At 44.1% G+C, this 17,812-nt stretch overlaps 1 protein-coding gene across 1 annotated transcript; it reads left to right on the top strand.

Annotated features, from left to right (window-relative positions):
* The first annotated feature begins 627 nt into the window (after nucleotides 1–627).
* LOC106582404 (rho-related GTP-binding protein RhoE) lies at nucleotides 628–13,667 on the top strand. The gene is made up of 5 exons (XM_014165494.2): nucleotides 628–1,088; nucleotides 1,209–1,296; nucleotides 9,595–9,704; nucleotides 12,108–12,233; nucleotides 12,367–13,667. Exons 1-5 carry the CDS (start codon nucleotides 984–986, stop codon nucleotides 12,607–12,609), a joined length of 672 nt encoding a protein of 223 aa, XP_014020969.1. The 5' UTR covers nucleotides 628–983; the 3' UTR covers nucleotides 12,610–13,667.
* Nucleotides 13,668–17,812: the final 4,145 nt, after the last annotated feature.

The raw sequence follows: 17,812 nt of genomic DNA, 5'->3' as shown, positions 1-17,812 counted from the left end.
TTAAATACCTGCTACCAAAGATACCGCAGCGCTGATTGTAACTCCTCTCAAGTCACAATTAAGGTGAGTTTACTGAGTCTCCTGTTGTGTTTGCTTCACATCAATATGGCAGCATAGTGGGGGAGACTCTCCCCTCTCAGCACCCATGCATAACTCCAGCTGTTTTTATCCCTCTCAAGGTTATTGATATGCATTGCAGACAAACATGTCATTGGCTTCAGTACTACAGTCGTTAAAGGAGAGTGCATTAGTTTCAACCCCTCAACCCCTTTAAAGTGGTTATAAATATAAAAAGCAAATAAATACAAATATTGAGACTTCATTCCAGACAGTTCATTCAAAGTCCAATAAACACCAATAAAACTAATGCGAATACATTACAGGTTCCAAAGGATGACAAAATTATTACTTATGTTTGTAGATTATATTCTGACTTACACCTACTGCAAAATAATGTTTTATTGCAATAACATTATAATTACTATAGGACCTTTAATATTATTTATCAGAAATTGTGTAATTCACTGTCAAACAAATATGTATTACAGCTCCTCAAATGAAAAACGGGTCTGATACATGAGTGCTCGACCTACTTGCGCAACGCCCTCGCTCTCTGACTAGAAATAGGAGAGAATCCTCAAACTCCTACAAACTCCAGGCTGAGGACCGTTGAGTCTTATAAAGGGTCTAGAGCTCTCGGATACAGGACGGGACGCTACTTGGATGTCACAGTCTTTCACTCTCCTAAGGGATCATATTAATTATTTAAAGGTTTTCTATTTTTACATTTTTGAAGTTACTTTCCCGTCGCGACGTTCTCATCCAGGATAGATGATTCTGTGCAGCTGGCTGATGCAGTCCGCCCTTCATCATTCTTGGGAATCCAGAACGTTCGGATATTCTGTTGATCCCGACTTTATTCTTCTTTAGGACACTTTCTATTTTATGGAAAAACGGAGGACAATATCACAAATCATTACAAAATGGATTTAAATCCAAGCGTAAAATGTAAAATAGTTGTCGTTGGTGATAGTGAATGTGGGAAAACCGCTCTACTAAATGTGTTTGCAAAAGATTCATTTCCTGAGGTGAGTTTTATGTGACATAGTTGGCTTTTTTTTTTACATGATTATTATGTGTTATCAATCAGCTTGCAACTTTTCTTTCTACGTCTAAACATGGATATCACCATTTTCTTTCATTTGTAGGGCTACGTTCCCACGGTGTTTGAGAACTACACGGCCAGTTTTGAAATCGATACGCAGAGAGTTGAACTCCGTCTGTGGGACACTTCAGGTGAGTCCCCACTGCACATTATTACCCTTCTGAAAACCTGCGTCACTGTCATACATGCTGTAGCTAATAAATACCAGGCGTGAAACATCTAGAGTGTTCTACAACAGAAGACAAGCATGAAATCCTGATATGCAGTATTGGCCACATGATGTCCTTTACAGTAACTGCCAGCCCCTTCAGAGGAATGGTCTGACGCTGCCTCTCTGGAATGTGGAAAAGGGGTAGATAGGAGTCGGATAACAGTTCTGGAAACCTTTTGTACACCACCAGCATTAGCCTACATCTGAAACGACCCTCACACCCTTGAACACCTGACAATGTGGGAACTCAAACACTGGTGTGTATAGAATTGTACATCAGTCTTGTGAAATCAACATAGGCTACTTACTGACATACATTTTTGTCCTGTGCACTCTGAAATAAAGGCAAACCTTGCATTGGCACCTGTTTTGTATGCCTCAGTCTGTAGGACTAGATTTGTACTTCATTTATGAAACCTTCTTTCAGCTGTCTATGAGGAGAGAAAATCTAAAGGGCGGTAACGAAATTAGAGACCCTTATTTTCCCCTGGCCAACATACACACATTTTCACTCTGAGAGCTTGGCCTGGCCGGCCGTCTTGCATTATTTGTTTTATAAAGCCGCTCCCCCTCAGCCTCACACACTCAACAGGAATCCCATATAGAGGTCCCCAGGGGATCTAACCCAAACACAGCCCCAGGTCTGCACAATCTAACCCAGCCCCAGGTCTGGGGGGATCGGTGTCCCATTCACGGGACGGTTAAGCTAACGTAGGCTAATGCGATTAGCATGAGGTTGTAAGTAACAAGAACATTTCCCAGGACATAGACATATCTGATATTGGCAGAAAGCTTACATTCTTGTTAATCTAACTGCAATTCTTGTTTATCTAACTCCAATTACCAGTAGCTATTACAGTGAAAGAATACCATGCTATTGTTTGAGGAGAGTGCACCATTTTGAACATGAAAATGTATTAATAAAGAAATTAGGCACATTTGGGCAGTCTTGATGCAACAGTTTTAACAGAAATGCAATGGTTCATTGGATCAGTCTAAAACTTTGCACATACACTGCTGCCATCTAGTGGCCAAAATCTAAATTGCACCTGGCCATTATGGCATTTCTCTTGCATTTCAAAGATAATGGTACAAAAACAATTCCACAAACTTCAAAGTGTTTCCTTTCAAATAGTACCAAGAATATCCATATCCTTGCTTCAGGTCCTGAGCTACAGGCAGTTAGATTTGGGTATGACATTTTAGGCGAAAATTGAAAAAAAGCGGCGAATCCTTAAGAGGTTTTAACCCAGCCCCAGGTCTGGGGGATCTAACCTTAACCCTGAGGGATCTAACCTTAACCCAGCCCCAGGTCTGGGGGATCTAACCTTAACCCTGAGGGATCTAACCTTAACCCTGGGGGATCTAACCTTAACCCAGCCCCAGGTCTGGGGGATCTAACCTTAACCCTGGGGATCTAACCTTAACCCTGGGGAATCTAACCTTAACCCTGGGGAATCTAACCTTAACCCTGGGGAATCTAACCTTAACCCTGGCCCAGGTCTGGGGGATCTAACCTTAACCCAGCCCCAGGTCTGGGGAATCTAACCTTAACCCTGGCCCAGGTCTGGGGGATCTAACCTTAACCCAGCCCCAGGTCTGGGGGTTCTAACCTTAACCCTGGGGATCTAACCTTAACCCAGCCCCAGGTCTGGGGGTTCTAACCTTAACCCTGGGGATCTAACCTTAACCGAGCCCCAGGTCTGGGGGATCTAACCTTAACCCTGAGGGATCTAACCTTAACCCTGGGGGATCTAACCTTAACCCAGCCCCGGGTCTGGGGGATCTAACCTTAACCCAGCCCCAGGTCTGGGGGATCTAACCTTAACCCAGCCCCAGGTCTGGGGGTAATTACCTGCTAAACTACAGTTACGGATGCCTCCAGCCTGGACTGGTTGGGTAATCGGGCTGCTCTGCCTCCCTGGGTCTGTGTACTGCTCTGGGAGGAGAGGTAGTAGTAGGGGGAAAGAGAAAGGGGGATACCTAGTCAGTTGTAAAACTGAATGCATTCAACTGAAATGTGTCTTCCGCATTTAACCCAACCCCTCTGAATCAGAGCGGGGCGGGGGGCTGCCTTAATTGACAGCACCCGGGGAACAGTGGGTTAACTGCCTTGCCCAGAACATAAGATTTTTACCTTGTCAGCTCGGGGATTTGATCCAGCAACCTTTCAGGTACTGGTCCAACGGTCGTACCCACCAGGCTACCTGCCAGTCAGGGAGTCCTCTGGGCTGGGTGGAGACGTGTGTGTAGAGAGGGGGTAGTAAGGGGGTGAGGGAGTGCTTTGGGCTAGGTGAAGAGGGGTGTGTAGAGAGGGGTGAGGGAGTGCTTTGGGCTAGGTGAAGAAGGGTGTGTAGAGAGGGGTGAGGGAGTGCGTTGGGCTAGGTGAAGAGGGGTGTGTAGAGAGGGGTGAGGGAGTGCTTTGGGCTAGGTGAAGAGGGGTGTGTAGAGAGGGGTGAGTGAGTGCTTTGGGCTAGGTGAAGAGGGGTGTGTAGAGAGGGGTGAGGGAGTGCGTTGGGCTAGGTGAAGAGGGGTGTGTAGAGAGGGGTGAGGGAGTGCGTTGGGCTAGGTGAAGAGGGTTGTGTAGAGAGGGGTGAGGGAGTGTGTTGGGCTAGGTGAAGAGGAGTGTGTAGAGAGGGGTGAGGGAGTGTGTTGGGCTAGGTGAAGAGGGGTGTGTAGAGAGGGGTGAGGGAGTGTGTTGGGCTAGGTGAAGAGGGGTGTGTAGAGAGGGGTGAGGGAGTGCGTTGGGCAGCCTCTCCTCTGCTCTGTGACCTTAAGCTGATTGTGGCGTCCCTTGGGTCTGTCCAGGACACGACTCAGTGATTACACCACAGCTTCAGGAAGAGCTGACACACCATTATTGACACACCAGGGCTGACACACCAGGGCTGACACACCAGGGCTGATACACCAGGGCAGCCCTCACCACACACACCAGTCCTCACCACACACACCAGTCCTCACCAGACACACCAGTCCTCACCAGACACACCAGTCCTCACCACACACACCAGTCCTCACCAGACACACCAGTCCTCACCACACACACACCAGTCCTCACCACACACACACACACCAGTCCTCACCACACACACCAGTCCTCACCACACACACACACACACCAGTCCTCACCACACACACACACACCAGTCCTCACCACACACACACAAGTCCTCACCACACACACACACACCAGTCCTCACCACACACACACACACCAGTCCTCACCACACACACACACACCAGTCCTCACCACACACACACACCAGTCCTCTCCACACACACACCAGTCCTCACCACACACCAGTCCTCACCACACACACACACACCAGTCCTCACCACACATCTAAGGAGTTCCACTGGACCAGCAATCCCCTCCCTCTCATCACAACATGATGGTGTGATAACGTAGATTTGGTGGAATTGTTTTGATAACCTTGTGGATAGGGTGGAGCATTTTGAGATACATGATAGTGTTGTTTATTGTTATCACAAACGAGTCTCATGTGGAAATTGGAGTACCACAACTACGTATAATGGGTAAAGAGCCTCCAACACAACTACGTATAATGGGTAAAGAACCTCCAACACAACTACGTATAATGGGTAAAGAGCCTCCAACACAACTACGTATAATGGGTAAAGAGCCTCCAACACAACTACGTATAATGGGTGAAGATCCTCCAACACAACTACGTATAATGGGTAAAGAACCTCCAACACAACTACGTATAATGGGTAAAGAGCCTCCAACACAACTACGTATAATGGGTAAAGAACCTCCAACACAACTACGTATAATGGGTAAAGAACCTCCAACACAACTACGTATAATGGGTAAAGATCCTCCAACACAACTACGTATAATGGGTAAAGAACCTCCAACACAACTACGTATAATGGGTAAAGAACCTCCAACACAACTACGTATAATGGGTAAAGAACCTCCAACACAACTACGTATAATGGGTAAAGAACCTCCAACACAACTACGTATAATGGGTAAAGAACCTCCAACACAACTACGTATAATGGGTAAAGAACCTCCAACACAACTATGTATAATGGGTAAAGAACCTCCAACACAACTACGTATAATGGGTAAAGAGCCTCCAACACAACTACGTATAATGGGTAAGGAGCCTCCAACACAACTATGTATAATGGGTAAAGAACCTCCAACACAACTATGTATAATGGGTAAAGAACCTCCAACACAACTACGTATAATGGGTAAAGAACCTCCAACACAACTACGTATAATGGGTAAGGAACCTCCAACACAACTACGTATAATGGGTAAAGAGCCTCCAACACAACTACGTATAATGGGTAAAGAACCTCCAACACAACTACGTATAATGGGTAAAGAACCTCCAACACAACTACGTATAATGGGTAAAGAACCTCCAACACAACTATGTATAATGGGTAAAGAGCCTCCAACACAACTACGTATAATGGGTAAAGAACCTCCAACACAACTACGTATAATGGGTCAGGAGCCTCCAACACAACTACGTATAATGGGTAAAGAACCTCCAACACAACTACGTATAATGGGTAAAGAACCTCCAACACAACTACGTATAATGGGTAAAGAGCCTCCAACACAACTACGTATAATGGGTAAAGAGCCTCCAACACAACTACGTATAATGGGTAAAGAACCTCCAACACAACTACGTATAATGGGTAAAGAACCTCCAACACAACTACGTATAATGGGTAAAGAACCTCCAACACAACTACGTATAATGGGTAAAGAACCTCCAACACAACTACGTATAATGGGAGAAGAGCCTCCAACACAACTACGTATAATGGGTAAAGAACCTCCAACACAACTACGTATAATGGGTAAAGAACCTCCAACACAACTACGTATAATGGGTAAAGAACCTCCAACACAACTACGTATAATGGGTGAAGAACCTCCAACACAACTACGTATAATGGGTGAAGAACCTCCAACACAACTACGTATAATGGGTAAAGAACCTCCAACACAACTACGTATAATGGGTAAAGAGCCTCCAACACAACTACGTATAATGGGTAAAGAGCCTCCAACACAACTACGTATAATGGGTAAAGAACCTCCAACACAACTACGTATAATGGGTAAAGAACCTCCAACACAACTACGTATAATGGGTAAAGAACCTCCAACACAACTACGTATAATGGGTCAGGAGCCTCCAACACAACTACGTATAATGGGTAAAGAACCTCCAACACAACTACGTATAATGGGTAAAGAACCTCCAACACAACTACGTATAATGGGTAAAGAACCTCCAACACAACTACGTATAATGGGTAAAGAACCTCCAACACAACTACGTATAATGGGTGAAGAACCTCCAACACAACTACGTATAATGGGTGAAGAACCTCCAACACAACTACGTATAATGGGTGAAGAACCTCCAACACAACTACGTATAATGGGTAAAGAGCCTCCAACACAACTACGTATAATGGGTAAAGAACCTCCAACACAACTACATATAATGGGTAAAGAACCTCCAACACAACTACGTATAATGGGAGAAGAACCTCCAACACAACTACGTATAATGGGAGAAGAGCCTCCAACACAACTACGTATAATGGGTAAAGAGCCTCCAACACAACTACGTATAATGGGAGAAGAGCCTCCAACACAACTACGTATAATGGGAGAAGAACCTCCAACACAACTACGTATAATGGGTAAAGAGCCTCCAACACAACTACGTATAATGGGTAAAGAACCTCCAACACAACTACGTATAATGGGAGAAGAGCCTCCAACACAACTACGTATAATGGGTAAAGAGCCTCCAACACAACTATGTATAATGGGTAAAGAACCTCCAACACTTTGCCACCCTCTCTCTCTCTACTTTATAATGCACATGTAGTCCACTTAGACTTGTGCTAGTTTTCTTAAGAGAGTAGACATCTATTCTAGTGATTAATTGAACATCATTCCATATCATGGTAGCCTCGTTATACTGCACATGCTATGTACAGTAGTTTATCTCTCCTAGGGATATCAGTAAAGATGCTGGATCTTAATTTGATCACTCTGTTGCAGGAGAACAGCTATGCAGGAAATTTAAAATGTGTATCAAAAAGACTTCTGAAGTTTGTAATTTACACTTTGAAATGTCAGACTTGGTTTTCCCTTATGAAAAATGTATCAACCACTACAAAAATGTCCATTGATTACAATCTACATAATAATTCACATTTCCTGTTGCCGATAATTTTTTTCTGCTGTAGAAAACTAGCTCAAATTAAGATCCTACATCAGTTGGTGAGTTCACTGAAATATAGGGTTACCCTGATGATCTTGTCTAGCTCCTTCCTCATCACATAGTACCCTACTCATTATTTTACAGCTTTCTGGAGCAACCTGCATGAAGAATAGCACCTGAGAATAACTAACACAGTTAGCTGAAAGGTCATTAGAAATGCATGGGACTCCTGTATGTGGATCAATGTGTTTAGTAGAGGAATTCCCCCCCAGTGGAATGCCAGTGATCTGACCATGTCATTGGTCAGTGAAGTGGTTATAGCCACCCCCTTGAGAAATATCCTCATGGAGATTTCCCATCACTCTCCTATAAGCACAACTATGACTTATTACTGTATGTAATCGTTATGTGCATTGACTTGGATTGGTGTCCTGTATTTCTGGAGCCCCTAACCCACCTATCTGATCGATGAGTTGTACGTTGAATGAGGAAAGATGCCTTAAGATTAGTTTGATGTCGTTGTTTTGTCATGTACACTTTTCCTCACGTCTCACAGCGACAGATACATTTACTGTACTTCGAGCCTAAAATGTCTTAGTCTGTTAGGTTTCCCCCATTTTTATCAACTCAATCCTACAACACTATTTTAATGTTCCCATGGAAAATCCTTCATACCAGAGTTTTAAACATTCCAAATCCCTCACGTGTTCTGGCCGAGCCATTTATCAGACCTTAAGGTGGGCTATGAAAATAGGGGCCTCAAGGCTGTTTGTTTAACATAAGAAATCTGACTCGCCAGACTTGAAAATATTTCTGCATTGTTTACATCTGCTGGTGTGAATTTGTTCGTGGAGAAATGTGTCGGGAGGGGCATCCATGTCATACCACAGCATATGATTTATAGGCACTCTACCGTGTCCAAATATTCAAATGGGCCCACTGGTACCGAAGTTTACTCCTGAGAATTCAAACTGAGTTTAATTGTGTTTAGGTAAATTAGAGTGAAAATTGAAAAAGACAGATGGTGATGGTTGGTGTTTTGGTCCGTGTGTTGGTCCAGAGTGGGACCATCTGGATTCCATTTGTGAATCAAAACATTTCTGGTTTGGGTGGGGGCAGGCGTTGTAAAGCCAGCTTCAGAAGTAATGGATCAGGTTTTGAGTGATTGTTATGACTTCAAGTCATGATGTGAAATAGCAGACTTTAACCCCGCATTCTTTAGAATTCAATGGCACAATTCAGGAACCTAGGTTATTCTACATGGCTTTGTATTCTAAAGGGAAAAGCCCTTTGGCATGGAACCCTTAGACAATTACACAAATCTCCTTTCTGAGAATGAGAAGCTGTTTCCTACAGTAGAGACTGTATGTGTGAGATATGGTGTTTTCACGCAGCCAGTTTGGATTAAAGGTAATATAGAACCTGTGTGAGGAGAAGAGCCCCCTCATGTTGTAACTCTAAGACCACCCTACTGTGGGAAACTAGAAAATCCCCACCATTTTTCACAGAGGCACAATGGGGAGATGGGAACTTCCAGACATTAGTGTTGGTTTGGTTTCTTTACCTGGGATGCAACCTGACCCAGTCCACCACAGAGCTTCAACAGCCCTAAAGATTCTCTGCATTCCACACTACACACGTTTGTCCCAGGAAACCCTTCAGGACATGAGGTTATGTTACAGATTGTTTAGTGTGCAGTATGTACGTCACAAGTGTGTATTTCACTGGTAAAATACCTCATAGAATTTTGTATTAGTTGGATTCTGTAACTTTGTTTCTACTCTTGTTTGGAATGGGAACCACTGCAGCTTGATCAATCTCTGCAAATAACATTGTCGTTGTTTAAATCAACGCATCTATGGAAAGATACATGTTGGTTAACTTACAGGAAGTTGAGGAAGTACCGTGACCCAGTTACCACAGACCCACTTTTACTTGACTAACAACATGGTGACATGTTTGAATTGCAGGCTCTGCATACTATGACAATGTGCGACCTCTCTCCTACCCGGACTCTGATGCAGTCCTCATCTGCTTTGACATCAGCAGACCAGAGACCCTGGACAGTGTACTGAAGAAGGTGAGTGTTTTGGGGTGATATAGCGGACTCTTGTTCTGGAAGATAAGCTGCCTCGGCTCCTCTTGAACTGGTAAACAATGGCCTGTCCCAATGTCATTTTCATTCAGTCCCCTTGACCCTCTCTAGAAAAGCCTCCATTTGTGTTTCTGGGTCAAGTGACCCCTGAAAAACGTAATTCTGCTGAAAACTAGGGCTGTACCAATGAGAGGAGACTAAAACTAGGACTGTACCAATGAGAGGAGACTAGAACTAGGGCTGTACCAATGAGGGGGGACTAGAACTAGGGCTGTACCAATGAGAGGAGACTAAAACTAGGACTGTACCAATGAGAGGAGACTAGAACTAGGGCTTTACCAATGAGGGGGGACTAGAACTAGGGCTTTACCAATGAGGGGGTACTAGAACTAGGGCTGTACCAATGAGAAGAGACTAGAACTAGGACCGTACCAATGAGAGGAGACTAGAACTAGGGCTGTACCAATGAGAGGAGACTAGAACTAGGACCGTACCAATGAAATAGGACTAGAACTAGGACCGTACCAATGAGAGGAGACTAGAACTAGGGCTGTACCAATGAGAGGAGACTAGAACTAGGGCTTTACCAATGAGGGGGGACTAGAACTAGGGCTGTACCAATGAGGGGGGACTAGAACTAGGACCGTACCAATGAAATAGGACTAGAACTAGGACCGTACCAATGAGAGGAGACTAGAACTAGGGCTGTACCAATGAGAGGAGACTAGAACTAGGGCTGTACCAATGAGAGGAGACTAGAACTAGGACCGTACCAATGAGAGGAGACTAGAACTAAGGCTGTACCAATGAGATGAGACTAGAACTAGGGATGTACCAATGAGAGGAGACTAGAACTAGGGCTGTACCAATGAGAGGAGACTAGAACTAGGGCTGTACCAATGAGAGGAGACTAGAACTAGGGCTGTACCAATGAGGGGGGACTAGAACTAGGGCTGTACCAATGAGAGGAGACTAAAACTAGGACTGTACCAATGAGAGGAGACTAGAACTAGGGCTTTACCAATGAGGGGGGACTAGAACTAGGGCTGTACCAATGAGAGGAGACTAAAACTAGGACTGTACCAATGAGAGGAGACTAGAACTAGGGCTTTACCAATGAGGGGGGACTAGAACTAGGGCTTTACCAATGAGGGGGTACTAGAACTAGGGCTGTACCAATGAGAGGAGACTAGAACTAGGACCGTACCAATGAGAGGAGACTAGAACTAGGGCTTTACCAATGAGGGGGACTAGAACTAGGGCTTTACCAATGAGGGGGACTAGAACTAGGACCGTACCAATGAAAGAGGAGACTAGAACTAGGACCGTACCAATGAGAGGAGACTAGAACTAGGGCTGTACCAATGAGAGGAGACTAGAACTAGGACCGTACCAATGAGAGGAGACTAGAACTAGGGCTGTACCAATGAGAGGAGACTAGAACTAGGGATGTACCAATGAGAGGGGACTAGAACTAGGGCTGTACCAATGAGAGGGGACTAGAACTAGGACGTACAAGAAGGACTAGAACTAGGGCCGTACCAATGAGAGGAGACTAGAACTAGGGCTGTACCAATGAGAGGAGACTAGAACTAGGGCTGTACCAATGAGAGGAGACTAGAACTAGGACCGTACCAATGAGAGGAGACTAGAACTAAGGCTGTACCAATGAGATGAGACTAGAACTAGGGATGTACCAATGAGAGGAGACTAGAACTAGGGCTGTACCAATGAGAGGAGACTAGAACTAGGGCTGTACCAATGAGAGGAGACTAGAACTAGGGCTGTACCAATGAGAGGAGACTAGAACTAGGACCGTACCAATGAGAGGAGACTAGAACTAGGACTGTACCAATGAAAGAGGACTAGAACTAGGGCTGTACCAATGAAATGGGACTAGAACTAGGACTGTACCAATGAAATAGGACTAGAACTAGGGCTGTACCAATGAGAGGAGACTAGAACTAGGGCTGTACCAATGAGAGGAGACTAGAACTAGGACTGTACCAATGAGAGGAGACTAGAACTAGGACTGTACCAATGAAATAGGACTAGAACTAGGACTGTACCAATGAGGGGGGACTAGAACTAGGGTTCTACCATTGAGAGAGGTGGCGGGGAGGAATGTGAAAACAAACTCACGTGAGGCTCAGTAGTAGTCTAACCGGCCTTGTTCACACATGGTCTCCCAGATCCCAGACGCGGCTATTGTGGGTCTCAGTGCCCTTTGACCTGGCTCAGTATTGTGCCAGCTGAGAGGAGTAGGGTCCAGTTAGAGATTCTTCCCCTGGAGAGAACATAATCCAACCAAGCTTTTTTGCTCTCGAACCCCACTCAATAGGGCCCCAGTCTCGGACTAATGCTTTCCCTTTTCTTTCCTCTGTATAGTGGAAAGGAGAGATTGAGGAATTCTGTCCCAACACCAAGATGCTGCTGGTGGGGTGCAAGTCAGACCTACGCACTGACCTTTTTACCAAATCTCACTCTGGCCATACCCCAGTGTCCTATGATCAGGTGGGTGTCATGTCTTTCTAAATGTCATTCAAGATTATGGACTTAAACATGATCCAGTATTAAAAGCGCTGGGAACAATTTGTAATAGGCAGAGGTCCTGACTGATTTCAGTGTTGTTTCCTCTCTGTCTCAGGGCTCTAACATGGCCAAGCAGATCAGTGCTCCGTACATGGAGTGTTCGTCTCTGCAGTCTGAGAACAGCGTCAGAGACCTCTTCCACGTGGCCACGCTGGCCTGCGTCAACAAGGGCAACAAGAACGTCAAACGCAACAAGTCCTCCAGGACCACCAAGAGGATCTCGCACAGCAGACCTGACCTGCCCACGGTGGTGTCAGACTTCCAGAAGACTAAAACTAAGACCTGTGCTGTTATGTGACTGGGATGATGTCATTAGAGAGACTGGGGGACACTGTGAACATGCTAATGAGCATTTGAATTTTGGACAACCATGAAGAGCTTTATGCACTATTAGTGTGCCAACTGAATGAGGGATGGTGTTGAGATGGTGAAAACAGCTATGCTGTGGTTGCATGTTATACCCTGCTTTTTTACAAGCTAGGGGAAGCATAAAAACAAGGTGTGAACGAACACATCATGAACTAGATGTGTTCCAGACAGTCGTCACTAAAGAGCTCTACTTTTATTCTCAGCTTGAACTTGAATCCTATGGTTTAGAACACAGGCAGGCCTGAAGAATCCTATGGTTTAGAACACAGGCAGGGTTGAAGAATCCTATGGTTTAGAACACAGGCAGGCCTGAAGAATCCTATGGTTTAGAACACAGGCAGGGTTGAAGAATGCTATGGTTTAGAACACAGGCAGGGCTGAAGAATCCTATGGTTTAGAACACAGGCAGGGCTGAAGAATCCTATGGTTTAGAACACAGGCAGGGCTGAAGAATCCTATGGTTTAGAACACAGGCAGGGCTGAAGAATCCTATGGTTTAGAACACAGGCAGGGTTGAAGAATCCTATGGTTTAGAACACAGGCAGGGTTGAAGAATCCTGACTATTGAAAAGCTTCCATTTCTGAAGTGTTACAAGTACAAGTGTTTTGGGGTCTGCTGTTTCAAGGATCCTGTGTTCTTCTATGTAATGAACCAAAATTGTTGTGAGGAGAGACAATGAAGGATATGAGAGCAGTTAGATTGTGTAATGTCCTGAGAAGCAATGATGACAACCAAGATATACTGTTACCCGTTCTGACATCTGTGTTGTCTGAGCAGATTGATGCATGTCACGTTATGTCACCATTTACATTCCCTTTTTCTTAAAATGTTGCCCTTTTCTGAATCTGTTCCTTACAATGTATTATTCTAAAACAATGTCAAAATAGTTCATTTCAGAACTGTCAATTTGCCATGTTTAAATGTACTGTAGTCATGTAAATGTGGTACATGTTTGAATTTATACTTATACACGTATAAGCCCATCATTAATGCCTCAGTGCTGCATTTATTGACCTATGGGAAGTACATACTTTCATACTGAATTTGCCTGTTTAGTTTTATGAGAACTAGTGGTCTATCCGGGACACTGGTCTTGATTTTTTTAAATATTTAGGGCCTTGGAGCTCATTCAGTTCCTGTGGACATATATGGAAGTGTTGAAGTCTCTGGATCGTGGGTTTTCCTATGAAAAGAGTAACTACTGTAGATAAGATTTGTCCTTTGGTTAGTGAAGAGAGACATTTACTGTGAGTGACATCCTGCTCTTTCTGCCTGTCACGCTGTCCTCGTTATCAGAGCTGTGACTTTGCTTAAGTCTTTCACTCTCGCCTCTCCTCTGTTGGCACGCTGCAGGAGTTCTGGTCACCTGATGACGCACTCTGGGTGAACCTTAACTATCCCTCAGCTCAGCTGCCTGCTGGCTGTCTGTCCTACCAGCCCCAGCCCTTCTGAATCTTTTAGAAGCATTAAGAGTTGGGTTCCTTCTGTTTGACATTTGGGTATTTGTTTAAGTTATGTACATTTGCTTGAGAAAACCATCACCATGCCAAATCAGACATGTAGTTTGGGAACTGTATTTGTAAGGGAGTTACTGACAATATTATTGCTGTTCCCAATGAGGAATCTGTGAAAACACCCAGGCAATACCTACATGAATGCGAAAGTTACCTTGATCACGTCAAATGCGACCTAATGTGCTGAAATATGTCAAAACATGGGCCAATTCTGTCCAACAATATGATATAGATGCCTCAATGATAGATGAGGATATGAAACCGTTCTCCTGAAATCAGCAGACTACAGTGATGTAACATATTAAGAGATCGTGATGGGGATATCCTTAGCGTTGCTATTTTTGCACAATATATTGCTGTTGTTTGTCAGAACAGCAGTTTACAATAACCAGGACACAAGTACCATAGATGGGACCAGTGGTCTGTGTCATTGAATTGTATTGTATTGGGTAAATGATTGCTCAGTGTGTAACATGCATCAGTGGCTTCATCACCACAGAATCGCTGCATTTCATCAGGATTGGTCCGGTGTAGTGGTGTGCTGTCTAATCAAATCCCTAACCCTGCCCCATTCAAGGTGATATGAAAGGTGACTTAGGGAAATCTGTGCTGCATAATATGGAAGAGATGGCTATTTTTATGCTACAGCAAACCTAATGGCATATAGCAGTTCTGCTTCATTGAAATACAAAGGCCCATTTGGCTTTTGTGAGCATACAAATCCATGCCGTTGAGCTAATGCTATGGAGATTATGGTGATAACAGAATACATTTACCCTTGCTTTTGTATTCATTGTGGTTAGATTCAGTGTAATAGAAAGAGATTGTCTAAATTGCAAGCTTTATTCCACCAGCCCGGTTTCCCTCTACTGCAGTGATACTTGTAGTAATATTGTGAAATAGCCTAGCTTTACAAGCTTATCCACATTAGTTCAATTGATTGGTTGATCAGAATTCCAACTCTTTTAACTTGTGTCATAACGTAAACCGAAGAACCTCTGGTTGCTTGACATGGTGCCTATGTTATGTATCTGTTCAGTGTAGTTTCTCAGCAGTGGAGAGATCCTAAACCACATAACAATAGCTGTTAACAGCACGTTCAACTTCATATTAGTTGTCATTAATCGTACATATTTTATGTTATTATAAATGGTAGGCCTACTTTGAAAGGTAATGATATGGAAACTGAATTGCCATCCAGAGGTTTTTGGTGATCAAATATTTTAATCGCTGAGCCTAAACTGCCAGCTTGCAATTTCACACCCCATTGCAAGATTAATTAAAGCACTAAGCCACCATTCTGGCCTACTGATAAAATGCTTGTTAGCCATAAAAAAAATGCTGATATTTACTCCTCCCTCATTTAATTGGATGTACAAATTGATATACAAATTTATCCCACTACAAAGATATTGATAATGTGTTACAATGACTAGGGGCTCTATTCAGTCTGAATCATTGAAGCGTCACAAGACAGCACGGTAGAAATGTTAAGGTCATTTCATATTGAGATGACATCGGCAGCGTTTACCGTGAACACAGTTTCTTCTAACGCTGGAACATTGCCTTTAAATTTCAATAACGCTGAATTTCCACGATACGGATTGAATATACCCCTAAATGTGAAGATGCATTGGTCACACTCTGGGTTTGCCATTTTGTCAGATATGGATCCATCCTTCATAAGCTGTGTTGAGTGATAACAACCTTATAAACGCATATGGCTTCACAGGCCACCTGCCATGCACTTACACTTGGTGAGCAGATGTTTCACACAGCAACGCCACATCTCGTAAAGCTTTTACCAATGTCAGCAAAATGGACGAATAGAGGGTCGGACCTAGAGTTCTACTCAAATTCCATTAGGGGAGATGTGTGAATGGATTCTGATAAAAGAGAGCTTTCCTCTGAATAGGCTTGGCTGAGTGAATGGGGAAATAATCCCACACAGACACGCCCAGATTTCTCAAGACATGACAAAGACTGGAGACAGGATATTTACATAAGCCTGAATTCTCAAATTCTCAACAACAAAAAATGACATGAAAAACATTATGTAATGAGATTATGTGCACCTAATATAGTGCAAATATGTCTGGTGCTGGATTTATATTTCATCACCTGCTTGAAAGATCACAGTAAATTTATTTAATAAACTTTCCTTCTTGCCTTTTGCGGTCAAGCTCATCTCAGTCAAATTCCTGTTGCCATATACAGTAAATCTGTCAATCAGAGCAGGAGGCACATCATTTCACAGCAACTTCTCAGTAATCCGCCTCGGGCGCTTGACAGCAACCATAATATCCTCTATGATTAAAGAAGTAATGTGAGAAAAGATAATCTCGTTTGTTAGGTATTTGGCACAGATACAGCAATATTCTACCCATCACATATCCTCACTTCACTGTACCTCTCCAGACATTTTCTCTGCTTAGTCCCCTTCTGTGCTTCCTGTTCACCCACGACTGTGGGGCCACGCACAACTCCATCACCATCATCAAGTTTGCTGACAACGCGACTGTGATAGGCCTGATCACCGACAACGATGATACAGCCTACAAGTAGGAGGTCAGAGACCCAGTAGTGTGGTGCCATGACAACAACCTCTCCCTCAACGTCAGCAAGACAAAGGAGCTGATCGTGTCCACATCACCAAGGACTTAACATGGTCCTCTCACACCAGCACAGTCGTGAAGAAGGCCGAACAGCGCCTCTTCCCCCTCAGGAGGTTGAAAAGATTTTCCCCTCAGATCCTCAAAAAGTTCTACAACTGCACCATTGAGAGCATCTTGACTGGCTGCATCATCGCCTGGTATGGCAACTGCACTGCCTTCGGTGGATGGTGCGGATTGCCCAGTACATCACTTGGGCCGAGCTCCCTGCCATCCAGGACTTCTATACCAGGCGGTGTCAGAGGAAGGTCTTAAAAATTGTTAAAGATTCAGCCACCCAAGTCATAGACTGTTCACTCTGCTACCGCTCAGAAAGCGGTACCGGAGCGACAAGTCTGGAACTATAATGCATCTGAACAACTTTTACCCCCAAGCCATAAGACTGCTGAACAATTCATCAAATGGCTACCCGGACTATTGCATTGACCCTTTTTGCACTGTAATTTCCTTGAAATGACTTGGAAACAACGTTGACTCAACCAGTGTGTGCCCAGTGGGTAAGCATTAAACGGTAAAATCTACACCTGTTGTATTCAGCGCATGTGACGAATAAAATTAGATTTTGATTTGATTTCCTCCTCCCTACTGCCTTGCTTTGGTGAAATCTCCCAGGACCCTCCACTGCGGTGCTAAATTGGGCTACAGGCTCCTCTTCCTCTCGCTGGGAGTTTAATCAGACTGCACCAGCAGAGTGGCTTAGATCTCCTCCCACTGACACACACACACACACAAGGATTACACACACGCACATTCCGACACACACACACACACAATGATTACACACACGCACATTCCCACACACACACACACACACAAGGATTACACACAAGAGGATACACAGGCATAACAGTACCTTAAGCCACAGTCAAACTTCAGAGAGGGACTGTAGGAGCTGAACTGCTGCTGTCTTCTGAATGCAACTGCAGGAAGAAGAGTCAGACTTCA

This window comes from Salmo salar, chromosome ssa21 (assembly GCF_905237065.1).
Source record: "Salmo salar chromosome ssa21, Ssal_v3.1, whole genome shotgun sequence".
Taxonomy (NCBI): domain Eukaryota; kingdom Metazoa; phylum Chordata; class Actinopteri; order Salmoniformes; family Salmonidae; genus Salmo; species Salmo salar.
This window is presented reverse-complemented; position numbering and strand designations above follow the sequence as displayed.

Excerpts from the sequence above, each read along its gene's own strand:
- LOC106582404 (XM_014165494.2), top strand. The coding sequence starts at position 984 with ATGGATTTAAATCCAAGCGTAAAATGTAAAATAGTTGTCGTTGGTGAT. Across the intron at positions 9,705-12,107 it reads TGGACAGTGTACTGAAGAAG|TGGAAAGGAGAGATTGAGGA; the intron begins GTGAGTGTTTTG and ends TCCTCTGTATAG. Across the intron at positions 12,234-12,366 it reads CCCCAGTGTCCTATGATCAG|GGCTCTAACATGGCCAAGCA; the intron begins GTGGGTGTCATG and ends TCTCTGTCTCAG.